General features: G+C 47.0%; 1 protein-coding gene across 4 annotated transcripts; it reads left to right on the top strand.

The window, feature by feature from the left end:
- Positions 1-3896: 3896 nt before the first annotated feature.
- Positions 3897-26269, top strand: ENOSF1 (enolase superfamily member 1). Of its 4 annotated transcripts, XM_055417128.2 has the most exons (16): positions 3897-4026; positions 7435-7543; positions 11361-11476; positions 14095-14181; positions 14525-14551; positions 15882-15954; positions 16061-16099; positions 16502-16584; positions 17333-17367; positions 19715-19802; positions 21615-21749; positions 22436-22477; positions 23265-23394; positions 23636-23735; positions 24599-24680; positions 25300-26269. In XM_055417128.2, the coding sequence occupies exons 1-16, from the start codon at positions 3943-3945 to the stop codon at positions 25399-25401; spliced, it is 1332 nt and encodes a 443-aa protein (XP_055273103.2). In that variant the 5' UTR covers positions 3897-3942; the 3' UTR covers positions 25402-26269. The 4 variants fall into 4 exon arrangements, 2 of the variants coding, with proteins under 2 accessions (XP_055273103.2, XP_088689502.1); XR_016036674.1 differs by lacking the exons at positions 24599-24680; positions 25300-26269 and having other exon boundaries at positions 22436-23394; positions 23636-23652; XR_016036675.1 differs by lacking the exons at positions 14525-14551; positions 24599-24680; positions 25300-26269 and having other exon boundaries at positions 22436-23394; positions 23636-23652.
- The last annotated feature ends 1 nt before the right edge of the window (position 26270 follows it).

Below are 26270 nucleotides of genomic sequence, written 5' to 3'. Positions count from 1 at the left end.
TATAACCATAAGTGCAAGCGTTCGTTGCTTAGTTGTGTCTGACTCTGTGACCACATGGACTGTAGCCCGCCAGGCTCCTCTGTCCATGGAATTCTCCAGGCAAGAACACTGGAGTGGGTTGCGTTTCCTTTCTCCTGGAGATCTTCCTGACCCAGGGGTCAAACCCAGGTCTCCTGCATTGCAGGCAGATTCTTTACCATCTGAGCCACCAGGGAAGCCCTAGTTACCATAAATGGAGAGAACATAGGAAATGAGTATATTTAGAACTCTGATTTCTAAACTGAACCTTAAGGATTTTTCAATTAACTATTTTTCCAAAAATTGGCAAACCAAATGTGGTAAAACGCCACTGAACCAACCAGTTAGGTATAACACTCCAAGAAGGAATGAATCATTCATGAGTAGAAAGAATGATGAACAGGAATGAGGGAGTTAGGAGGGCTGAGCTAAGAAAAAGAAGAAATGAAAGAGGAAGCACCCAAGAAACTAGTAAAACAATGAAAGCCAAGTTAAATAGTATGAGAACCCCAGGAAAGGCCCACAGACCTTTAAGAAACAAGATGTCTAAGATGCTTGATAAGTTTTTCTGTTACCACAAACTTTCCTTCAACTCTGCTTTACAACCTGGGTGGGTGGCCTTGAGGGTAGTAAAGGGATTAGGAGAATGTCCAAAAAGGTTGACAACAAAGGGGAGGGGTGGGTTTCACACAAAGGAGTTTACATGTAGTGAGGAAAAAGTCTTCTAAGTGCTTCAGAGACACTGGGGGGCACAGACACTATTTCCCGCATACACAGGGAAGCAGTTCAGCTTCACTCACATCTTAAAAGTCAAATTAGCATGAGTAAGCTGGAAGACAGAATCTGAAGTAAAAAATTGCCTGCAGTCTTAAGGGGTAATAGAGATGACAGAAATAAAAACTCTAACAATTGGCCGAAAGGAGTGACAGTGATCCTAATAGGAAAACTGAATTATGTAAAGTGGTGTGGGTTCTTAAAGGCTATCAGAGTCCTTTTACTCACTCACATAATTGCTATTTTCTGGGAATGCCTTGGTCTCCTAAAACACTGAAAGAATATACCATGAAATTAGCAAACTATGCCTGGTTTACATCTTCTGATCCCAAACTCTCCGAAAGGATCAGAGATCTGGGTTTCTAACTTGTGTTTTTGTAATCCATATCACTGCTAGAAAATTAGGAAGATGATATTAATACAGAAAAATGTTTGTTTATGGATGTGCTGGGTCTTCACTGCTGCCTGAGGGCTTTCTCCAGTACAGGTGAGGGGGTTACTCTTCGTTGCAGTCCTTGGGCTTCTCGTGGTGGCTTTTCTTGTTGGAGAGTACAGGCTCCAGAGCTCAGGCGCTGGGCTCAGTTGCTCCTCGGTCTGCGGGGTCTTCCTGGACCTGGCATCGAGCCCATGGCCCCTGCATTGAGAGGCAGACTTAACTACTGGGCCACCGGGGAAGTTCATAAAAGTATTTTTAAAACATTCTGAAAAGAAGTCTTTATTCCTGGTTTTCAGCAATTTATTTACATGACTTTATTAAAGGTTATTCTATTTAGAGTTTGAGAGGCTTGATTCAGTGGATTATATCGAAGTCGGAAAATCTGGGAGATTATTTTTCAGTTTGTTTTTCCCTGTTCACTCTGGGCTCTTAATTATGTGTATATTGGGCCATTTAATATTGCCTCACAGGTCAGTAATGTTCTCTTCTGTTTCTGTTTAATCCTTCTTTTTGCTTCATTTGGATACTTTTGCTCTGTCTTCCTGTTCACTAATCTCTTACTTTGCAGTGTGTTTTCTGCTTTTCATCCCACACAGTATTTATACAATTTTATTTATTTATTTATGGCTGTGCTGGGTCTTCGTTGCTGCGATAAGAATATAAAGTCTGTCCATTTTACTTTATTTTTCCTAAAACGTAATGGGACTATTAATTACAGGGGTGTGGGGAGGGGGTGTCAGCGTTTGGAATAGCTGTGTCGGCAGAACTCAACCTGTATAATAAACTGACCCAGTCAGTGAACTGAAATAGTTAACCAAAAGATATGCCCAGAACTCAAAAGAATCAAAAAGGAATTTTTTTTTAAATTAAAGCCTGGGTAATAGATTCAGAGCAAGTTTAATATCAAACCAACATAAATTCCAGATGAAAAAATAATAATGAAGAGGAAGAATCAAGTAGAGAAAATTTTCAGAGTAGTGTGCTGCTTCTGGTTTGAAAGAATCCATCAGCTGTGGAGTAAGATTAATATCTAAGTGAATCTTAAATATATGTTAGTAATAATTTTAAAACCATAAAGAGAAAATCCAGACATTTTCCAGAGAATGGGGAAGGAAAAATTCTTAAAGAATGAGACTTAACATTACTTTTAAAAGTATTAATTTGAACTAATAATTCTATAAGTAAAATCCTTCAAATCTTGAAAGAAAAAGACATGTTCAGAACACAGAGTTCTCAGAATATACCACTTAGCCCAAAGAACCATTCTGAAAGAAAACGAACATATATTCCAGCCAGACACCCCCACCCTAAAAATCAAGACAGCAAAAAATAGGGATGAACAAATAGGTAGTACAATTAAATGTTAATAAACATTGATCCATATGTAAAGTTAACTGTCTAAACTGCAGAGTGGGTAGGACAGGCCAGTGGAAAGAAAGGCCATTTCCCATTAACATTCAAATTTGAAACTTCTCTTGGAAACTAGGAAGATGCGACTAGAATCTGCGCTCTTAATTCCTACAGGGCCGCAATCAACTGGCGCTGCCTGGCTGTCCCTTTAGCTGCAATCACTGCTGCTTACCTCATCCCTCTTTGCTTCCTGGTGCCCACCCAGCCTCTGTAGCATTTGAGTTAACCATCTCAGTCTTTAGCCAGAGGAATTCATCTGGCAGGGTTCTATGTGTATGCGTCCTTGAGCAGCAGACGTGACCTGGAGATCCCTGAAAACATCCCTGCCATACCCACAGGAACAGTTATTAATGGAAAACTATATCTGTATAGCACTGCTTCCCAAACAGTGGTCAGAACAGTCCGTAGTAGTAGGAACTGAAACGTGGCGTGCTGTAGGCAAGACAAGGGGTTAAGTGGACCATCCCTAAAATGGTATAAAAACGTGTGCACACTGCAGTGTGTATGTTGGGCGTGGGGGGCTGTCCGTACCTCTCACCATGTTGTAAGAGGGATCCTATAGCTCTGAACCCCACAATTCCTGCCACCCAGAGGACAGAGCCTTGGGTTTGCAGCTAGTACTCTTAGCCACTTACCTAGTTGTGTGGCCTCGGGCAAGTCTCTTAAATTACTTAATCTCTCTGAATCCCATTTCTTCAGTAAAATGGACAATGCCTGCAGACCTTGCAAGGCTGGGTAGATAAGCAGTCCTGTATTTAAAGCTTTCTGCATCAGCAAGGATGTAATAAATGATGACCCGCCTCTTAGTTTATCAGATGGCAAACAGGCTGAGGTCATTTCAAGATTTTCTGGCCCAAGGCTATCCTGGCTGCGCCAGCCTTGACTGACTTCAGATTCGGAGCTGGTCCGAATCTGCTGCGAGGCGATCGCACTCTGAACCGACCGGGTTTCTTCCTCTCGGGGCGCCGCTCCGGGTAAGGTCACATGACAATTTCTAGTCTGGGGGGAGGAGAGACGGGAGAGGGGAGGGGGCCCGGGGTGGTGGAGACCCTGAGCTAGTCCGCCTTGGGGAACAGCGCCCCCGTCGCGGGGCGGAAACTTGGCGCGGAAAACGTGTGCGTCAGGGGACCCTTAGCCGGGCCGGCCCCTCCAGTCCCACCAAGTTTGACCATTTCCCGGAGTTCTCGAGCGCGGCCACGCCCCCGGGCCGCGCGGCCAATCCGCGCCGGCTCCGCGCGCCCCTCCCGCTCCGCGCGCCCCGCGTCCGCTCCAGCAAAGTTCGTGGCGCCCCGGCGCGTGTGGGCATGGTGCACGGCAGGGTCTCCCGGCTCTCGGTCCACGACGTGCGCTTCCCCACGTCACTCGGAGGCCACGGCTCGGACGCCATGGTAAGCGCTGTCGGTCCCGGTGCCCTCCCGCCCTGCCGACGCTAGGGCCCCTTAGGCGCGGGGCACCCCGGAGGGGGCCCCTTGAAAGCTTCCCACCTTTGGAACCGTTGCTTTTGTAAGAGGAGTGAAGGTATCTAGAGACTCCCCATCCTCCTAGGTTTCTTTTTCTTATTGTGCTTTTCTTTGCTGGCATTTAGTATTTCCTGTTTTTACATTTATGATTCACATTTTGTTGGAAATGCGAATCGTATTTGCAAAACGATGTTGTTGGGACGCCCCCAGAGAATCACTAAACACAGTGTGAGCTCCTCCATGGCAGTGGAGCCCAGGAAGCCCCCACGCAGGGTGTTTCAGATGGTGATCCCTGCCTCCCCCTACAACTTGCTGTGTAGCCAGGAGAAGGCCCTAGCTCTCTGGACCTCTTGGGCCCATCTGTGAAAGGAAGGAGTCAAGTTTGGCTGCTGCTGCTGCTGCTAAGTCACTTCAGTCGTGTCCGACTCTGTGTGACCCCATAGATGGAAGCCCACCAGGCTCCCCCGTACCTGGGATTCTCCAGGCAAGAACACTGGAGTGGGTTGCCATTTCTTTCTCCAATGTGTGAAAGTGAAAACTGAAAGTGAAGTCGCTCAGTTGTGTCCGACCCTTAGCGACCCCACAGACTGCAGCCTACCAGGCTCCTCCATCCATGGGATTTTCTAGGCAAGAGTACTGGAGTGGCTTGCCATTGGCTGGAAAACCAGATGAACAAGCTCACAGCAGTTGGGTCATGTGAAAGGGGCTCTCCTGTTGTTCATTGTTCAGTCGCTCAGTGGTGTCCGACTCTGCGACCCTATGGACTACAGCTTTCCAGGCCCTGTTCCTCAGGATCTCCTAAAGTTTGCTCGAAGTCATGTCCATTGAGTCCGTGATGCCATGAAGTTCCCGGAAAACATGAGTACAGAGGATGTGTCACCGTGAAGAGTTAGGTAGATGTCAGCCTTTGGAAATGCAGTCAAGTGAGCCCTGAAAGGTGTTTTTGTTCCCTGAGAGTGTTAGCAGGGTGCTCCACACCCACATCTCCTGCTGCTGCTAAGTCACTTCAGTCGTGTCCGACTCTGTGTGACCCCATAGACGGCAGCCCACAGGCTCCCCCGTCCCTGGGACTCTCCAGGCAAGAACACTGGAGTGGGTTGCCATTTCCTTCTCCAATGTGTGAAAGTGAAAAGTGAAAGTGAAGTCGCTCAGTCGTGTCTGACTCGTAGCGACCCCATGGACTGCAGCCTACCAGGCTCCTCCATCCATGGGATTTTCTAGGCAAGAGTACTGGAGTGGCTTGCCATTGCCTTCTCCGACATCTGCTGCAGTGGCTCCCAAATATGAGTCCTGCCCGCCTTGGATCCTCATTGCTCCTCCCCGCCAACCCCACGCCCACTCACCATTGGCCACACTGGAAAAACAAAGTTGCCCTGTATGTAATGAATGTGGGAAGCCTCCCTGTTAGGGTAGTGGTTTCCTGTTACTGGTGGGGAGTTGAGGGGGATTGGTACCCGAGGATTTCGATTCACACTGTAATGTTTGCCTCTTGAACATGGAGGGCACACTGTGTATGTTCATTACATTCCATGTTCTCTGTGTGCACCTGAAACGGCCTCTTGTTAAGAAGTGCTCAAGTGATTCAAAAGAATGTTCTTTGTTCTGAGATTAGGTTATTCCTGATTTAAAACCCTTGTGTCCTTTCTCATATGATGTTATGAAGTGAAAGTCTCCCAGTCGTGTCTAACTCTGCGACCCCATGGGCTATACTACTATCCATGGAATTCTCTAGGCCAGAATACTGGAGTGGGTAGCCTATCCCTTTCCCTCCTCCAGGGCATCTTTCCAACCCAGGGATCGGACCCAGGTCTCCCACATTGCAGGCGGATTCTATACCAGCCGAGCTACCAGGGAAGTCCAAGGATACTGGAGTGGGTAGCCTATCCCTTCTCCAGTAGATCTTCCCAACCCAGGAATTGAACCAGGGTCTCCTGCATTGCAGGCAGATTCTCTACCAGTTGGGCTACCAGGGAAGTAACCACCCATTGGGCCGTCCTTTGTGAATCTCCAAACATCTGTTTGAAGTCATGCTGACTTGTAAAATTAAAATACCTGATTTAGGGCAACCGCCTCTGCCCCTCTGTGGTATAGCAGCTGTGGGGAAACCACACAATCTCTCTAGGCCTAGTTTTTCTAACCTGTAAAATGAGTACAGCAGGATCCGCTTTATCCATGTAAATGAGATGTGTGTAGAGAGTCTGACACAGAGAAGGCTGTCAGTAGGTGTGGCTGTAATAACTGCTTGCCAATGAACTGAAACCTTGACTTTCCTCTTTGAATTTGTAAAGTGTTAAGGTTGCTGGCTTACTGTAGAATAAGAAATGGAATTTGTCTCTGGCCTGAGTGGTTTAGGACATCTGGGCCAGGAGAGATTATATCTGACACCTGCATTGCAAGCTAATAAATACATATGTATATTAGCTCCTGGATATGTGGTGTGTGTTGTGTGCTCGTTCCCAAGTGCCTCTATTTTCATTTTATTTATTTTGGGGGCTGCCCCATGCCATAGGGATCTTAGTTCCCCGACCACGGTTCAAACTCATGCCGCCTGCAGTGGAAGTGCAGAGTCTTAACCACTGGACCACCAGGGAAGTCCCCCCAAATGCCTTCTTACTAGAAAGTCTGCGTGGCAGTTCTCAGCAGTACAGCCATGACTTTCAGGATTGCCCCCATCCCACCCAGCCCCACCGCCCAGCCCTCACCACATGCTGGATTCAGCAATTCAGCTCCGTCAGCACTTGCCAGCACAGCAAGCCTTCCTGGTCACAAATAGGATATTTTCACAAAGGAGCCCTGAAACTGTTCCCCATTCTTGTTCTAGCAAAGGGTTCCAATGATTTCTTGTGTGTGTGTGAGTGCATGTGTGTTAGGCACTCATTTGTGTCCAACTCTTTGCGACCCCGTGGACTTAGCCCACTAGGCTCCTCTGTCCTTGGAATTGTTTCTTACCAGCCTTTTAAGAAATGTGGACCACTCAGGCCTTCAATGTTCCAGGCGCTCACCAAGGTTTCCGAGAGCCCAGCTCCAGCTGAGCCTACCACCTCCCAGCAACAGCTTTTTTCTTTTCCATTGTAGTTTATTACACAATACCAAATATAATTCCCTCTGCTCTACAGAGATCTCATTCCTGGGTCTTCCCTCTCACCCCAAGTCCCTCTTCCATCCTCCAGGAAGACATTCCTTTTGTCCATTCAGAGCTTCTGTGTTTGCTTTGGGGAACATGAAAGGTTTCCTCCAATGGGAGCTCTTACTGCGTCTGCTCTTATGTGACATCATTACTGGGTTTATTCAGGGATTTCTTACGTTTGCGGGTTTTGGGTTGCATTTCCCCTGCAGCACACAGACCCTGACTACTCAGCAGCCTACGTTGTCCTGGAGACGGATGCAGAAGACGGACTCAAGGGCTATGGAATTACTTTCACTCTGGGAAGAGGAACTGAAGTTGGTAAGTTGGGCATCTCTTGAGGCCCTAGGATGCCTTCATTTCACTAACATTCCAGTTCTGACCTATTTGCCTCCATATGTTGCTTGCCGTGAGTAAAAACAATGTTTGATGGTTTGCTTATTTCATTGGGAGAAATTTTTTAAATAGCAGAATTTGGCTTCTCTCCTTGCAGTTATCCATAAAACTGCAGGCACATCTTTCAAGCTCAGCCCATCTCTCTCTGCCGAGCTAGAACCTGAACTGGGTGAGTAGCTAAGGGGCTTGAGAGGGGAGACATGTGTTCATGGAACAAGGCTTATTGGCGTGCACAGAGAGAGTCTACTTGCTTTTGTGAATCCTCCACATGGAGTCGATTTCAAGTTCACTGCCCTTCTTTCTGCAAAGGCCGTAGGTCCTGCCTAGTTTCAGAGCTCTCATTCGGGAAGAGCCAACAGTGAAGGCTGCTTGTCGAGCCACAAGTCGGTCTTTCTTTTCTCAGAGCTGGATAAGGGCTCAGACATGGTCTTGAGCCTCCAAATTTTTGGAGACAAGGAAATAGACCCTGACAGCTGTTCAGCTAGTCCTGCGGAACATTTAAGTACAAATTATTTCCTTTTTTTTTTTAAAGCATAATTTGCTTTATGCACGCACAAAGAACAAAATTCAACACGTACCAAAAGAAGACCTCTCTGCCAGATCAATTTCACTGAGTCCTTAGGGGCTGAAACAAGGAAATAGATTCTCTGACTTTGGTGGTGACTTGACCCCTGTCTCATGGATATTTGCACTGTCAGCCCTCTCCTAGTTGTAGAACAGTCTTGACCCATTGAATGATTTTAATATCATCAAGCAGATAAAAGAGGTGTGTGTGTGTAGGACAAGGGAACATTTCTTGAACATTCTGTGGATACCATTAGGCTGTTCCCACCCCTCGCAGGTTGCCATCCAGTCATCCATCCACCAGCCCTTCCATGGATTCCTCCTGTGTGCCCCTGTGTGTTACATGTTCTGCCAGGCACCGCAGGAATGACTTTACAAGGAGAGAGAAAGGGGAGAGAGTCCCATGTACAAGGAACAGGGACGCATGAACTTCTCAGGGAGACAGGCGTACAAGAAACGACAGCGCAGTATGAGAAAGACCATTTGTTTTAAAGTGAGTATGAACTACACGGAAACTGTCAGGAGGGTCAGGACAGCTTCAGAGCAACTGTGAGGCTTTGTGATGAGCCTTGAAGGGTAACCAGGAATTGGCCAGGCAGATGGAGGCACCTGGGCACTGATTCCCACCCTCTAAGTCAACCATTTACTGTTGTTTCCCCCCAGGCAGTGACCACTGACCCCCACAGGCTGGACTGCCATTTTAATTCTCTGGTATAGGTTGAGCACTTTATGAAGCTCTAACCATACAGGGCGGCCCCCAAAGTTTGTGCCAAACTCAGCAAGCTTACAAGATGCGTTCTGGAACAAGCCTTTGGAACCACTGGTAACAGCCAGGACTTGGAACTGTGCTCACTCGGGCCCGCCGTGAAGGGACTGTGTTTCCTGGTACAGGTGTGCTGCTGAGTTCACAGGGTGGGGGCCTCCCATACTCCTCCCCACCTGCACTGTCCCTGTGGACATCTTCAGCAGGAGAAATCAATTCCCATCTCTGTGCCTGGAACAAATAGCTCTTTTGTGGTGATGGAGTTGGTTTCCGCCTGTTTCAGACCACAGCATGACAGAACCATTTTAATTGTGACCTTGCTGCGTTTTTCAGGTGACTCTGCCATCTCACTGAACCATTACATGGTGTTCGAATTAAAGTTGAAAAAAATTCCATTAGCTCATCATGGTTCTTCTGCAGCCTTTATCAGCTTACTTAACTAATCATTCTTTTATAATCTAAGAAAACAGTGCTTTCATTACCGTGAAGAGAGGGCCTGTATGTGTGAGAGAGGGGAAGGTTATGCTTGATTTTTTTTTTTAAGTATAGATGAGACCAATATAGTTTTTGTATAGGAAAAGAAAAAGAGATGAAAAAAGCGGATTTTTAAAAGAGACTAAATAGCCATAAGGGTTCCTGGCAGCATGAGAGCTCAGACCCATGTTCTCTGTAGCCTTTCTGACTTGTCCCTCCCGGGCAGGAAGATCCCAGAAAGTTTTAGGCAGATGTAGTCACAGGAGAGAACCCTGGCTTCAGTCAACAGTAAGCTGCCTTCAAGGCCCAAGTTTCTCCAGGCCGATTTCCTATTCATCTTTTCAGACACCGGAATCAGGCTGACTCTGCGACCCCGTGGACTGTAGCCCGCCAGGCTCCTCTGTCCATCGGGTTTTTCAGGCAAGAATACTGGACTGGGTTGCCATTTCCTCCTCCAGGGGATCTTCTGGACCCAGGGATTGAACCTGCGTCTTCTGCATTTCTGGTGGTTTCTTTACCATCTGAGCCACCAGGGAAGTCTGGATTCAGATCACCACGATCCAGATTTCTATGGAAGCCATCAAATTTTAGTAAACTTCTTTCAGTGGACTCAGTCTGAGGGGGGAGAGTCCACATCCTCTCGATGAATGTGTTAGTGTTGTTTGTGCTTCTGTTGGAGCCAAAAAAGATGGGCTCATCCTCAAGGTTCGTTAAATGCATTTGCTCTGTGACACAAACCAGTCTGTTGTGTAACCCTCTCCTTAGTGAGACGGAGGTTTGATGTAGGTATTGATACAGGTCTCTCTGAGCCTCCAGCTTACTCTTCACATGTCTAATCCAAGAGCACCAATCACCAAGGGGAGAGGGGGGCTCTGTCTTCCCACAGCTCAAGGGGGTGAATGTCTGAACTGGAATCATTCCGCATCCTAGTAACAAGAGCTCTAGAGAACACGGAAGGTGTGGGGATCAGCCCTAAATACTCAGTATGATCATCATCTGAGGGCTGTGTCACGCAGAAGCCAAGCGTGTCCTATGAATGTGTTTAAATACTTTCAAAATGTCTTTCTCCTAAGATCTGTCTAAAGTAAAACTGTGTCTCTGGGACTACCCTATGAAGTGATGTGAGAATTTTAATACTGAAGCAATGGCTATGCCAAACAACAAGTCAAGCAACGTTTTTTATAATAAATTCATTGCTTTGAGGCTAAGTTGATTATTCTGGCCATTTAAACGTAGACTGAGAGTGTTTTATAGACTGAGCAAACGGTAGAAGGGTCTTTGCAGACTGTTGTTTGTTTTTTTTTTTTTACTGATTCTTCATCTGAAATAACAACAAATTCTTATTTAAGTAGAATACCAAAAATAAGTAATTGATGGTAATGCTGACCCAAATGAAGGTTAACCTTCAAATTAGTTTAATGTTCATGAAGTTTTCTCATGTACTTTAACGTTTTACATGTAAATATTAAGCTAATTGCAAATTCATTTCATCTTTAATATAGTTATATTGTGAATTCCAGATATCTTCTATACTTGATAATGATGAAAGGACATTTCTAAAAATTCTCTAAGTCAGTCTTCTTATTCCTTGGGAACAATGAAATAGCAAGATTTTGTTCTGCAGCTGACATATGGACACTTTACAAAGTGAATAGGAAAATGATTTGGGAACATGCTTTAAACTTCCAGGTCTATGGTTCTTTTCATGTGGCAACCAATCAAAATGGATTTGCTCTATTCAGAAATTAAGCTCTGAATATAGGTGAACAACTATTCTGTTAGTTATAACAACCACAGATGACATATTTGAGGCAATTTTTGAAGGCATGTACCTTTTATATTTAAAAGTATCTTCATAAAATGCCCACTCTAGTTTGCAGTACTCGCGTGTCTTAATTCATTCACACCAACACTAAACAGGAGTTGTGTCCTCTTTTACAGTTGTCTGTGCTGTGAATGCTCTGGCCCCCCACGTGCTGAACAAGGAGCTTGGCGACATTGTTGGGGATTTCAGAGGCTTCTACAGGCAGCTCACAAGTGATGGGCAGCTCAGATGGGTAAGGTGTCTTGCTTTGTAAAACTATTCTGTAAATAACATTCCTGAAGTCGCATGTCCTTTGATTGCAACAACTGTGAAAATAGAAACAGGTTTAAGATATTACGGTAAACATCTTATTCAGATGAATTAGGGCTTGAACCATGTGGACAGTCAGTATTTTAAGGTAATCTAGTCCTTTCTGTGAGACTGGACTCTGGACATACTTGGATCCCAAGAGCTATCACTGCCCTTCCAGACCTCATCTCTGCTCCCTGAATGGAAAGAAGTGGTGTAGACCCCCCAGAAGATAAAGTGCCAAATGGGAACCTTTTAGAGAGAAATAATATGAGAAGAATTGAAGTTGTGGGAGGAGGTTATTAAGGACAGAAATGTAAGAGAAGAGCAAAAGTTAAGAAGAGAGAGACTAGAGTGCCTTTTTGTGTGTAGGACTGTATTTGAACCTTAAGTTCAAAGCATGAAAAAGTGAGATTCTAGAGATAGAATTTTATCACAGTTAGATCAGGGCTTTCCTGCTGACTCAGTGGTAAAGAATCTGCCGGCAATGCAAGAGACCTGGGTTCAATCCCAGGTCAAGAATATCCCTTGGAGAAAGCAATGACGACCCACTCCTGTATTCTTGCCTGGAGAATCCCATGGACAGAGGAGCCTGGCAGGCTACAGTCCATGGGGTCGCAAAGAATCAGACACGACTGAGCGACTAACACGTTCACTTTTTCCAGGTCAGTCCAGGAGCTGACACCTTGCCCGTGTCTCCTGACATCAGCTCTGTCTTTTTCTAACTGTTCAGTCTCCTGAGCACAGAGAAAGGCACATTGTCCACATTGCCTCGGATTTCATTCTTAACTTCTGCAAACCGAGTGAAACTTGCTTTAAAAGCATCCCTTGGAAGGAGTTCCCATTGGTCGAATCTGGGGCGATTCAATAAAGGTGGTATTTAACTATGTCATAAATATTTAACTGTTGGCATTTTACTTGTTTTCCTTATTTCTGAATTATACTTGGAATAAAGACTCTTACTATATCCTTTGCTTTAAGAAAAAAACAATCTGGTAGTCATGGCTGATAAATCATTGAAGAACCTAAGAGTCCCTGAGTCCATTCAGATAGCAAACAACCAACAAAGGAAGGCTTGTCATTACCACAGAATACAAACTAATATAACAGGAATGGTAACATTAGAAAACCACCTTATTGCAAGCATCATGGCTGTAACTGAGGCAGGAACGATCGGTGGATGCTGAAACTTAGGGGCAACGCTCATCTCCTTACTTCAAAAGGGGAATCACAGTGGAGCAGCCTGAAGGGTACTAACCTACCCTAGCACTAAGAGATAATACGTGCATGCTCAGTGCTATCCGACTCTTTGAGTCCCCGTGGACTGTAGCCTGCCAGGCTACCCTGTCCATGGGATTTCCCAGTCAAGGATACTGGAGTGGGTTGCCATTTCCTCCTCCAAGGGATCTTCCTGACCCAGGGATGGAACCCACATCTCCTGCATTGACGGGTGGATTCTTTATCATCTGAGCCACCAGAGAAAGTGAAGTCGCTCAGACATGTCCGACTCTTTGCAATCCCATGGACTGTAGTCTACCAGGCTTCTCTGTCCATGGGATTTTCCAGGCAAGAGTACTGGAGTGGGTTGCCATTTCCTTCTCCAGGGGATCTTCCTGACCCAGGGATTGAACCCAGGTCTCCTGCATTGCAGGCAGACGCTTTACCCTCTGAGCCACCAGGGAAGCCCTAAACAATAACAGCCCTGATAACAGCAACAAGAATGCCGTGGCAGCATCACAGTCTAATCACGATGGGGCTGCTGGAGGAACCCAGCTGGAGGAACGCTGTCCTTGAAAATACTGATAATTATTTTTTTAGAAAAGAAAATTTGCTCCAGATAAAAAGAGACTAAAGTGACATGTCAGCTAAATGCCATTTGTGAATAACAGAAAGTACATTATTGAGACAGTTGGTACAATTTGATTATGGACTGTCTTCATAGATAATAGTGTTCTATCAATATTATATTCCCTGAATTTGATCATTGCACTATGGCTGTGTGAGAGAATGTCCTTGTTTTTAGGAACTATACTTGGAAGTATTTAGGATCAAAGGGGCATGGGATCTACAACTTACTCTCAAGTGACTCAGTAAAATAAATTTTCCTTATGTATTATGTTTTATTTACCTGTGTATATATGTGTGTTTGTGCATGTATATATATGTAAATACAAAGAGAGGAAATATACAGGAGTTTTTGTACTATTCTTGCAGATCTTCTATAGGTTAGAAACTACTGGAGAAGAGCTTAACCTCCAAGTCAGTTCAGTTCAGTCGCTCAGTCGTGTCCAACTCTCTGCAACCCCATGAACACAGCATGCCAGGCCTCCCTGTCCATCACCAACTCCCGGAATTTACTCAAACTCATGTCCATTGAGTTGGTGATGCCATCCGACCATCTTATCCTCTGTCGTCCCCTTCTCCTCCCACCTTCAATCTTTCCCAGCATTAGGGCAGAGCTTCCATTGCTGCCTTTTAATTCATGAAGCGTGTCCCTGGCAAGGAGACCTAAATATCCTTTTCTTTTCTAAGAAATGCTGGTGTCTTTTGTTTCCTAACCAGATCGGTCCTGAGAAGGGTGTGGTGCATCTGGCCACAGCGGCCGTGCTCAACGCTGTGTGGGACCTGTGGGCCAAGCAGGAGGGGAAGGTAATCCTCCAGCAGCATCTCTGACCCCATGGAACATACAGCACATGACAGAGGAACACAACTCCCTCTGCGAGCAAAGGCATGTACAGCAGGCTCCCAGGGGACGTAAGAAGAATTGTTCGATTGTGTGTCTGCCCAGAGGGATATTGGCAGCAGTTGGGACATCATCGGAGTAGGTTAGAAAGGGCTGAGAAGAGCAGGCCACAGAGGTGAGGGCCACTGGAGACAGTGGGTGGGGGTGCCGGCAGGCGTTATTCTGATGAGGGAATTTGCCACTAGGCATTTATTGCCAGAAAACACATGGGAGCCTCACACGTTTTACAAATCTTTTCTTTCCTTCAAGCCTCTGTGGAAGTTACTTGTTGACATGGTAAGTAAATTCTTTAATACTTTATTTGTTTTCTGTAAATGAAATGGATTTCATGGATTCCGTGCCCTTCGATTATCAGTGGATACATTCAGCATGGTCTCTGGAGCAGGCACTGTACTGCCGATCGGCAGTACACAGTCAGGCCCAGTATTCCTTCTCTGGTGTCTGAGGTGGCAGAGCGCTGTGCTCACACGGGCAGGGGTGTCTCGTGGGTCCCCTCCCCCACTTTGGTGCTTCCTTCCACGTGTGATACAAATTCTCAAGCTTCTGTTTCCTGACTGTGAAAAGGGAATAATCCTAACTTCTCTAGAAGTGCCACAGAATTGGTTCAAAGACTAGTTGAGAAAAGTGCTTCAAACTCTGAAGACCAAGGTATTATTACTAAGATATTATCTGGTCACTTTGACATCAAACGCAAATGGCAGATCAGATCCTTGAGGAAGGAGCCCAGGGTGAATTCTAAGGATAGGCCTCTGCCCTTTCCTTTCTCCCTGACGTGTTGATACCAGGGACAAACATCTCACTGCCGCGGAGGAGGAAACTGGGCAGGTTAAAGGGAGTGAACATCAGACCCAGGCAGACCTGGCTTTCAATCCGGGCTCCACTTGCTGGCTGTGTGACCTTCGGCATGCCGCCTAACCTCTCTGAGCTTCAGCCACCTCGGGGCAATGTCTTGGATGGTCACTGAAAATCTGGTGGTTAACAAAGGCCCTGGTTATTATTTGGCCTGATAATTAAGGAGAAACAAAGAACCATGACCTTGGAGATTGTTGGAGGAAAATGGAAACGAAAGGCTGTCACTTGTCTGACATGGCTGCAGGTGGCCTGGGGGCATCATCTGAAGGAAAGGGCATGGACCTCTTGGGCCACCTGCAGGCTCTAGGCTGGCCTCTCCAGGGAGGTGCCAGAGGTGGCCCCCAGAACTGAATGATTACGACTACTAGGAGGTAACTGAGATTGCCCTGCTGTGGAGTTTTCATTCTTTTGGATCCTGTTCCCTATTTCAAAGCCAGTGGTCTTAAGCAGAATCTCCACGTTCAAAGGGCTTTGATGACAGTGAAGGGTCACAGTGGCATAGGTACCGTTGGTCACAGTACAACCTGCTTCCCAAAAGACTTAGATTGGTGGGAGGAGGTCTCAGCCAGAGGCCCAGCTGAGAGTGAGGGCCTCTCCAGGGAGGCCAGAGCCCCGAGGGCAGGGTCGGGGGGGAGGGGGCCCAAAGGGCCTTTCCTGGACAGAATGAGCCCAGGCCCAGCGTAAGCAGATCCTTAGAACCGAGATCCACTTGGGGACTGACGTGGACCTTTCCATCCTGCCATCTTGCCGCCAGGACCCCCGGACGCTGGTGTCCTGCATCGATTTCAGGTACATCACTGACGTCCTGACGGAGGAGGAGGCCTGTGGTGAGTCGTCCCTACACACCGGGAGCTTCCTGGTTCATTCTACCCTGGCAGCCGCCAGGCCCAGAGCCTCGTTGTTTAAGAGTATGACGCTTTTTATTTTTTCCAGAAATTCTGCGGCAAAGTCAGGTCGGGAAAAAAGAGCGAGGTGGGTTGTGAGGAAATTTCCGTTATTTTTCTTTCGTGCATCTCTGCAGGTCCCTGTCCTTGGGGGCTCACATCACGTGCCCCACTCCATCCCCTGCAGACAGATGGTTGGGTATGGATGCAGCAACCTCCAGGGGTGACCTCTTAGGTCAGAGTTCCCCTTGGCCACTGCCAGGAGCAGGGCTGACTTTACAGTCACACCGCACGACAGGGGAAGGCTTGGCCAGCGGGGCCTCCCAGAGGGTAACTGGGCCCCAGTGTGACATCCTCCGGGCTGGGGGATGAGGATGAACAGGGCAGACAGAATAGCTGGATTCTCCGCAGGCAGCACTTCAGCCTCAGATGATTCTAAAGCTGGAGGTCTGGCGGGTACAAACTGTTGCAGATGGTTTTGTTTCCACAGAGGAGCAAATGCTGGCACACGGCTACCCTGCCTACACCACATCGTGCGCCTGGCTGGGCTACCCTGACGCCACGCTGAAGCAGGTGGGCTGCGGAACCGACTTCTGTAGACAGCAGGAGATGTGACATTTTCCCCTTGGCCTTCCTGAATCATTGTGGGTTCCAGGCTTCATCCTGGATACGTGGACACATTCCACGTAAAGGAGAGGCGTCTCCCTTGTGGACACAGGGCTCTGTAACCTGGCGAGCCCGCCTCGGCTCTGGATGGGGGAGCCGGCTCCAGGCAGAGGCAACGGTGTGACCTTGTATAACGTGACCCCTGACCATGCTTGGCGTTGGTTTCCTCACCGCGAGGTGGGAAATGATAGCTGTCCCAGGGGTGGTTTTGAGGATTCCGATGAATGCTGCCCTGTGTGATGCTCACGGACCAGAGGTGGCCGTGGCTGTGTCACTCCCCTCTCTCATTGCCCTGTGCTTACCTGCAGCTGGCAGAGAAGGGGGACTAGCTTCTGGCTGTTACTCTTTCACCGGCTCGGTCTACGGACGCTGCAGACTATCCCAGCTTTAAAAAGAGGGACAGAGACGCTCCATTCCCCCCACCAGGGATGTTGTGACAATGAATGAAGTGGTTACCATAGAGATGAGGCAGGAAAGTCACCAAACAGCCTTGCTCTGTGGGCTAAGCTGTTTGTGCCCTGAATTTCAACAACATATTGTTGTTGTTCTGGTTCACGGTGCGGCCGTAGCATTTATGAAGCCGAGTCAGAGATGACTGAGGTGCCGCTGAGACCAGGGAGGGTGTGTGTTGATGGCTCTGCTCCTTTCCCCACAGCTCTGCAGTGAGGCACTCAAGGATGGCTGGACCAGGTAACTCATTTGGGTGATCGTGAACTTGACTCTGCAGTTGGCAAGTGAGGCCAGTTGTGGAGAGGAGCCAGGAGCCAAGGGCACCAGGGAGGTCGGGATTCGCCAGGAGCAGCCTGGCATGTTGGGACTCAGAAGTTTCATCAGAGGCCCTTTGTCCAAAGATAAGATATGAGCCTAGTTAGAATCCTGTAACATCAGAGTCAAGAGATCATTGATTTCCAGCGTTATCCAAAGACGAGTCTAGTTAGAATCCTGGCACATCAGAGTGAAATGAGATCATTGATTTCAAGCATCGATCCAGAATAGAAAGCCACTCTTTACTGCAGTACCAAGCATTGATTCAGCTTGTGTGAAAACCTCCAGACACGCTGAGCTTGGTAGGGCGTTTGTGTGTAGTTGAAGGGCTGAGTGTTAGAAGAGCTTCGATGTAATGAACCCTGGACTCCCCTATACCTTCCAGCTACTGGTCCCAATGATTCTCCTTGGAATTCTCCCAAGAGCCAAGTTCCTCCTCTTCCCCAGGCTACCTCCTCTCCAGGCTATCCCTCTGCACTTCTCGTCTGTCCTGCTGTGTGGTTACGGACCCCTGGGCATCCTGGGGTTTCCTTTGGGTTAGCTGTGGTTGTCCGAGGCTACTGCGAGTCCATACATGCGGCTCACAGTGGACGGTGTGCCTGTGACACGTCACTTGGATTTTTGCATGAGTCTGGCCACCTGCCTCCTGCTGCTCCGAGAGTGGTCTGTGGAGCAGGAGCGCCAGCCAGTCCCACTGCAGCTGTGGTAGATTAAGAAAATTATTTGTGTTGGTTGCTTGATGAATAATAAGGACTAAAAAGTCTCCAATTAACTTAAAATGCAGAATTTTGAGCCTTAACCCAGACCTGCTGCATCAGAATCTGTATTTTTTGTGACTTTAAAAAAAAAAATTCACTGCAGTTGGTTTACAAAGTTGTCAGTTTCAGGTGTACAGCAAAGTGAATCAGTTACACATGCATCCACCTTTCTTTGGGTTCTTTTCCTATAGTAGACCATTATAGAGTATTGAGTAGAGTTCCTTGTGCTGTACAGGAGGCCCTTATTAGTTACCTGTTTTATGAATAGTAGTGTGTATCTGTCAATCCCTATCTCCCAGTTTATCCCCCCACATCCCCTGGTAACCATGTTTGTGTTCTACATCCATGACTCTACTTCTGTTGTATAAATAAGTTCATTTGTAACTTTTTTCATATTCCACTTATAAGTGATATATTTTTTGTCTGACTTCACTCAGTATAACAATCTCTAGGTGCATCCATGTGGCTTCGAATGGTAACTTTTCATTTTTTTTAGTGGCTGGGTAATACTCCATTGTATGCATGTACCAAAAATCTGCATTTTAACAAGATCCCTGGGTGATTTGCATGCCCACGAAACACTGAAAGGCACTGAATTCCTGTTGACGCCTCAGCTAAGTAAAGGGCTAGGGAAGTAAGAACTTAATGGAGGCAGCATGGGGCACTGAAAAGACGCTTGGGATACGGTGGATTTGGAATCAACATTGTGCCTCTTCCCCATTCCCTAAGTACCTGCTGTGTGATCGTGGGGAAATTGCTCAGCCTCTCTGAACCTTGTTTTCTTTCTAAACCGGGAAGAATAGATTTCATGGTTCTCCTCAAAGTTGCTGTTTCTGAAAAGGACCAGCACAGCTGGGGTTGGCAGCAAGTGCTCGTAAGTGCTGGCACCTTTCCTCCCTCTGGGTAGTCAGGAGAGGCTGACACAGTGTCCACTGGGGGTCAGAGAAGGCCCAGGAGAGATCTCCTAGGCCCCTGAGCTCAGAGAGTCCTCCTGAGGCTTCCAGCCAGGAGGGAAAGGTCGTCTTCAGTGTTTGGTGCTGAGCGCAGAGGACCTGAGGGGCTTTTTGTCAGCACACAGGCTGGGCACAGTGGGATGTAGGGACCTCGGGCCATCCAGGCTCCAGAGCAGCAGGCGACGCCCGTGTGCAGGACAGAAGCTAGTGCGCGAGGGGGGAGGAATATGGCTCACCTGCCAGGTCTGACCTCTTTTGTTCTTAATTCCCTTCCATGGCACAGCAAAACCCATCATGTTATTAAAGTTCTAGTGCTCTGTCCACTCCTGGACTTGAGGTCAGCAGGTCCTTTAGAGTTACTGCCCTGATACTGAGTAAAGAGAGATGCTTACAGGGTTATTTTTGAGTGGCTTGTCTGAACACTGATTGGGAAAGGGCAAGAGTTCACTGCTGGAAGACAGGACCTGTAAATTACTGAAACAGTCACTTCTACAGAAAATCCAAATGTCTTCACTGAGTCAGTGAACAGATCTAAATCATGAGATGAAACTTATGTTACAGGTTTAAGGTAAAAGTTGGTGAAGATCTCCAGGATGACATCCGTAGATGCCGACTCATCAGAAACATGATTGGGCCTGAGAAGACACTAGTAAGTACCCTCCCCAGCCGCTGAGAAGCAAGCAGCCTCTTATGAGGCCTCTGCTAAGTCACTTCTGTCATGTCCAGCTCTTTGCAACCCCATGGATTTAGCTCACCAGGCTCCTCCATCCATGGGATTCTCCAGGCAAGATTACTGGAGAGGGTTGCCATTTCCTTCTCCAGGGGATCCTCCCGACCCAGGGATCGAACCCGCATCTCTTACGTCTCCTGCACTGGCAGGCGGCTTCTTTACCACTAGTGCCACCTGGGAAGCCTCTGTCTAGGGCCCAAACACGAGCCGCTTCAAGCGAGAATTAAAGAACATTGGGAATCTGAACACTGTATGTCAGAGGTACAGCTTTGAGATCTTGGAGTAGGCAAATCTTAAAAAAACAGCTGAAAACCAACAAACACAAGTGAGGGGGGTAGATAGTTTTTTAACTGTTTTATTCTGCAGAACCATTCAGTAAGATCGATTTAGAGATTGTTCCTTTGAGCTAGTGTGGCTGTGCCTGAACAAACAGGTCTCCCACTGGTGCCCCAGTGTGTCAATCATTTAATCCCCCTTCTTAACAAATCCGCCTGGCTGCCGTTGGGTAGGTGGGTTTCTGGGAGCCACTGCTCAAGAATCTGGAACTTTTGCTGAGATAAATGTAAGGATCAGCCACTCCTGTGTATTTTTATGTTTCTTATTACATGTAAAATATTTTCCTAAAAGAAAGTCACAATAAGATAGTTTTAAATTGTTTTGGAAGCATGTTTCATATATTAAAATAGAAGTTTGAGTCCTTGACCTAGGATCAAAAGCCCCATTATTTGTATATGAATTAACACCACTTTTGTCTTCTGAGGTCATCCTCATCTAGATAATTTATGACACAGATCGATTCTGGGTATACCACTCAGCACGTTCTACCAGAGAAATCCATCTCTGGGTCTGACTTGGCCAAGCGTGATGATGTCAGAGACGGAGAGGCCCTTTCTTACCTCTGCACACTCAGCACCTGGCTTCCAGAGGCCCAGACTTGAAATCATCATTTACTTGACTTATTGCAAGTTACTCCTTTGCATGTCAGCTTTCCTGTCTGTAGGATGGGTTGATATGAACTGCCTCATAAGAGTTATTATGACATTAAATGGGACAGGATCCGTAAAACGCCTGGTGCAGTAGGTGCTTAATTAATGATAGTTTGGATTATTTATTATCCTACCAACCGGAGTAGACAATAGCCAGTAAGAGACCATTGAGAACAAACTCAGCGTTAACTGTGAGTGATTCAGAATGTGATGAAACAGTTCCTACAAACCTTGCAAGACAAATGTATTTTGGTGGTTTCTAAATGCAGGCTGGGCTTCCCAGGTGGCAAAGTGGTAAAGAATCTGCCTGCCAATGCAGAAGACATGGGTTCAATCCTTGGCTCAGGAAGATCCCCTGGAGGAAATGGCAATGCACTCCTGTATTCTTGCCTGGGAAATCCCATGGACAGAGGAGCCTGGTCGGCTACATGGGGTCACAGAGTCAGTCATGACTGAGCATACATGCACAAATGCAGATCAGGCTGGAGCTTCAGAGCCAGCCAGCACTTTTGGGCCCAAACCAGGGCACTTTTGGACCTCGCAGCAGCTCCCTGAGTGATGCCATCTCCGAGACAGCATGTCAGGCTCACCTCAGCAGCCCCCTTTGTTTGGTTGCATGCTAGGCCCCACAGTCGTGGCGCCGAGTGACCGCGAGTAAGACAGCACTTCCTCCCTGGAGGCACAGCCCTGAAGCAGGGTTAGCAGTGGGCAGGACTCCTCTCGAAGGGTCTCTCTTCCCTTTCAGATGATGGACGCCAACCAGCGCTGGGACGTGCCCGAAGCCGTGGAGTGGATGACAAAGCTGGCCGAGTTCAAGCCGCTGTGGATCGAGGAGCCTACCTCCCCTGACGACATTCTGGGACACGCCGCCATTTCCAAGGTAGAGAAACTGCTGCTGCCAGACCGGTGGTCTCAGACCCTAGGATTCCTGGGCTTGTTCCCTCTTACGCTGCTATTTATCCTAGAGAGAGTAATCACTAAAAGTTGAAAGACTACCAGCAACCCAGAGGTCACCAGATGTGATTCCTATACTCTGTAAATGCAGAAATCTGACTGATGTTCAGATCTTTTACTCACCCAGACTGAAACAAAGTGGAGGTTTGCTAAGGTCAAGGTCAGGCGGACCCATAGAAGGCTGCCCCTCAATATCCCCTAGAGCCCTTGAACCAGGGCCCTTGAACCAGGGCAGATCCACCCAAACTGGGGGCCCTCTTGGCTTCTCTCCCCTTCAGGTATCAGAACTCAGTGCATGAGAATGTGTGAGAAACATTCTATGCCTCAGGGAGTCTCCCATTAGCTAGGTTCACAGCACTGACTGTGAAGCCAGAGGGGGTGACTTATAAAGGAGTTGAGGGGAGGAGCAAGCTGCGGGATGTGAGCCTGTGATGCCATCAGACCCAGGTGGTCCAGTGCCCCTTTTGCGGCACCTGAAACTTCACACAGCTCCAAAGCAGGGCTCTTTCCTTCTTCCTCTCTAAATAGCTGAACAGCCCCAAAATGTTTTCAAACATTAGGAGTGTCAGTTCTAAAACAGGAAACTGACACCAGGTTGCCTTGTATTCACAGGCACTGGCCCCCTTAGGCATCGGCGTGGCCACAGGAGAACAGGTAGGAGACATCTCCTTGGGGTGGCACACACTGGCATGCCTGCGGACACTGCACACGAGGAGGCTAGCCACCTGTGTTCTGCGATGGGAGGTTTTTTTCATCTTAGAAATGGGGTTACTTTACAGCAAGACATGGTCAGGAGTTTGTAGATTCTTCTACAATTCCTGTGACTCAGGTCACTGTTCTTTTTCAAAGCATCTCATCGGAATTTACAAGCAGCAATTTAAAGCTGCAGGGGTATATAGTAAGCACCGTTTGATTTTAAGTCAGCCTCGAAACTACTTAAACACACAGTGTTCCCTTTCTGTGCTTCTAAACGAGCACAAGCACCTGCCAAAACCCACGGCAGACTGCCCACGAGTGGCACCGTGTAAGGAACGGATTCTCGGCTCTCCTGCCCTGTGTCTGTTCTGTCACCCAGGTCACCTGCTCACCGCGGCCCCTGCATCTCATCCCAATGCTGCTTCTCCCACTTACCAGTGCCTGCGGCGGTCACACCCTGATAGATGGTCTTTTATGCGACAAACAAGAGACAGACACACAGTCTTATGGTCTTACATGAGACACACACACATACTTACTTCCAGCAGACTTGTAATGAAGTGAGCAGGAGGTCCCCTCCTGCCTGTCAGGGCTCGCCTCACGCCCACTGAGGACGAAGAATGCATACAGTCCGGGCTCCCAGGAGGCCACTGTTGAGTGGCTTAGAGTGGGCGCAGTGCCAGGTTCATAGACCCTGAAGGCGAGGGCTGACTCTCCTGTTGGTGTGTTTTAATTCTCTTTCCAGTGCCACAATAGAGTGATATTTAAGCAACTCCTGCAGGCAAAAGCCCTGAAGTTTCTGCAGATCGACAGCTGCAGGCTGGGAAGTGTCAATGAGAACCTCTCGGTGTTGCTGATGGCCAAGAAGTTTGAAAGTAAGGGTGCCATGGGGCTGCAGACCAGGCACCATCTCCCCACACATACCCTGCTTCCATCTGGAGTTGCCATGCTGACTTTTTTCTAACTCAGGCTTAATCAGGGAATCTTTGATGATTTTCAGTCCTAAATATTGATGATATAATCACCTGCAGACACTAAGAAAAGCCACAGATTCCCCCTTCACACCACCCCCTCTGCCCTCCTTGGCACTCAGCGGCTATCTGTCTACACTTCTAGTTCCTGTGTGCCCACACGCTGGGGGAGTTGGCCTCTGTGAACTGGTGCAGCATCTGATCATATTTGACTTCATATCCGTCTCTGCAAGCCTCCAAGACAGGTCAGTGATGTGGTGTTACCATCAGTGCTGCCTCTCAGTCCAGATAGAACCCTGGCCACTTGGCACATCCTAGAACTCAAAGGCAGTTTAGAGATCCACCACTAAATGTAGTCGTCTTTCTTTTAGAGGTGGCTTCCTGGTAGCTGTTTTCTAGGTACATAAGTTGGGGGGAGAGGGGGGAGTTGCAACAAATGCAAACCCGAAACCCAGCTCCTGTTTCTGACTTTCTAAAGCCTCGCTTTCATCACATACTCATTGCCTCTGTCCAGTCTCTTCCCAACTCTGGAGTCTTCATCATCTGGCTGCATCTTTTAGTTCCATCTTATTTCTCAACATGCCCCAGATGAGCTTTAAATTAGGACAGTCTCCTTCCAGTCATCTGCAGACGTACGGTTTTACCATGCTTTTCTTTCTTCCCAGAATTAAATATTGTACTTCAGACAGATCACTAGGAGTATGTAGGCAGAGCATGAAGACATGCCTGGGAAAGGTGAACATCAAGTTCAGGACTGAGAAATGGGACCTGGGAGGGTCTACGGGGACTTCTGTAAAGCAATGGTTGCTTCTTCAGCTGGGTTTTAATACAGCTGAGAGATTTTCAACTCTAAAAACCACCACTCCTAGGGTTTTCTGCCTCCCCCATTTCAGTTCCACAAAGCAGGACCAAGGAGGGGGATGGGTTTCGACCAACCCTGAAAGGTCCTATGGCTTTGAGGGATGAGAAAAAGGCTGAAGGGTTTGCCTAGAACCATGGGTATCAGCCACCCCTCGGCCGAGTCCATCTCTCTCAGTGGTGCTCAGCCCTCTGCCCAGCAGCCCATCTAACTGAAGGCACTTACTCCAACCTGACTCCTTCCTCCCAGGATGTGTGAATACGTCGACCACCTGCATGAGCATTTCAAGTATCCCGTGCTGATCAGGGAGGCTTCCTACATGCCTCCAAAGGTGAGCCTGCGGCGCCCCCCACCCCCAGGCTTCCTCAGGAGGTCTGCCAGCCCTGCCTTACTGTTCTAGAGAGCTAGACCCCGGGGAACAAAGCTTGCTCTCTTCAGAATCTGTTTTCATTATCTAGAAACAAATGGTTCTTTTAAGTCCCCAGGCCCAAAGGTCAGGGTTTGGGGTGAAATGGCCCCTGACAAGGCTTCTCTCCTGGCAGCCTTTCCCCACTAGCTGGACCTGAAAGCACGTACTCCTTGCCCTCTACCCCCTGCAACAAAACTAAAAACCAGGCACCATCTAGCAAGTTAGCAAAAGATTTTGACTGCACCTATTTTTTTTTTTTTTTTTAAATCTGCTCCACTGACCCTCCTGTTCAAGAGATCGGGGCTCATTTTCACCAACAGAGGTGGAACTAACAAAGGAAGTGTGATTAGTTAACTAAGCCTAAGAAGTAGCAGGGTACCTCTCCCCCATTTCAAACAACCTGCAAACTTACTTTTAAAAATGTTAATTCGGTTGCCTCTGGCTGAGACTTAAAAGCATTTCTGGGAGCAGCAGAAATAAGTAAAATAAATGACTTTTGTTCTGGAAGGTTATTAACAACTCCATTTTTTGTCTTTGATAGGATCCTGGTTATTCAACAGAAATGAAGGAGGACTCAGTAAAGAAACACCGCTATCCAGATGGTGAAGTCTGGAAGAAGCTCCTAACTGCTCAAGGGAATTAAGCGCTCATCTCTGACACCTTTTGCTTTAAGTGAAAAGGCTTAAGATTTCTTGGGTCTGGTTTTACAAAAATAGAAGAAAAAATGAAATCATCCTGCCAATCAAGACAAGTTCAGCTAAAAGTCATACTAACCTCAGGGATCAGCTTAGTCATCATTATTACTTGATTCTTTTAGCAGAAAAAATTCTCCTGTGTAGTATTTAAACAAAAATAGCTCCAATTAATTCAAAGTACAGGAAGATGTTCTTAAATTTTCCATCACACGCTGATACCCAGACATTGAACTGTACTTTGAAAATAAGCAGCATGCTGGAATACTTCCTTAATCTTTTTAAAAACACACTTGTCATAAATTAGTGTAATACAAACAGTGCTGCAGAACTGTGCAGTATCTGCTCTGCAACCAAAGTTAAAAAAAAAAAAGCACTGATAGCCCTGAGGTGGTTTAGCAGCTTTCTCTTGCTCAGTGTAAGCCTATTAGAGAATTCACACTGTGCTGAAGCTAATGAGGGTAAAATGGTATCAGACTATTTTTATAACCCTTAAAGACTTTATTCTAGATAATCAGTTTTTTAATGATAAAGAAAGCCAGAATTAGATGAAACACAGAAAAATAGGGTGAACTATAGCTTAGTCAGCATTTCTAAAATATACCCTATCTAAGCCACATCCAAACCAGAACACAGCACATGTGTGTTTCTTTAGGAGGGTTCAGTTAATCTACTTTAGGCAGGAACTACACCAATAAATGATAATACAGAGTTTTAAAAAACATGAATGCAGAACATTTATTGTAGCAAGATATAAAACTTTAAACGTTCATAACCACACTAGGCATTAACATGGGTGTTACCCAGCTTGCTCGGATTT

Source organism: Moschus berezovskii, chromosome 28, assembly GCF_049115385.1.
Source record: "Moschus berezovskii isolate FMDL1 chromosome 28, NW_MosBer_1.0, whole genome shotgun sequence".
NCBI classification, from domain to species: domain Eukaryota; kingdom Metazoa; phylum Chordata; class Mammalia; order Artiodactyla; family Moschidae; genus Moschus; species Moschus berezovskii.
This window is presented reverse-complemented; position numbering and strand designations above follow the sequence as displayed.

Excerpts from the sequence above, each read along its gene's own strand:
- ENOSF1 (XM_055417128.2), top strand. The coding sequence starts at position 3,943 with ATGGTGCACGGCAGGGTCTCCCGGCTCTCGGTCCACGACGTGCGCTTC. Across the intron at positions 14,182-14,524 it reads GGGCCAAGCAGGAGGGGAAG|CCTCTGTGGAAGTTACTTGT; the intron begins GTAATCCTCCAG and ends CTTTCCTTCAAG. Across the intron at positions 15,955-16,060 it reads GACGGAGGAGGAGGCCTGTG|AAATTCTGCGGCAAAGTCAG; the intron begins GTGAGTCGTCCC and ends TATTTTTTCCAG.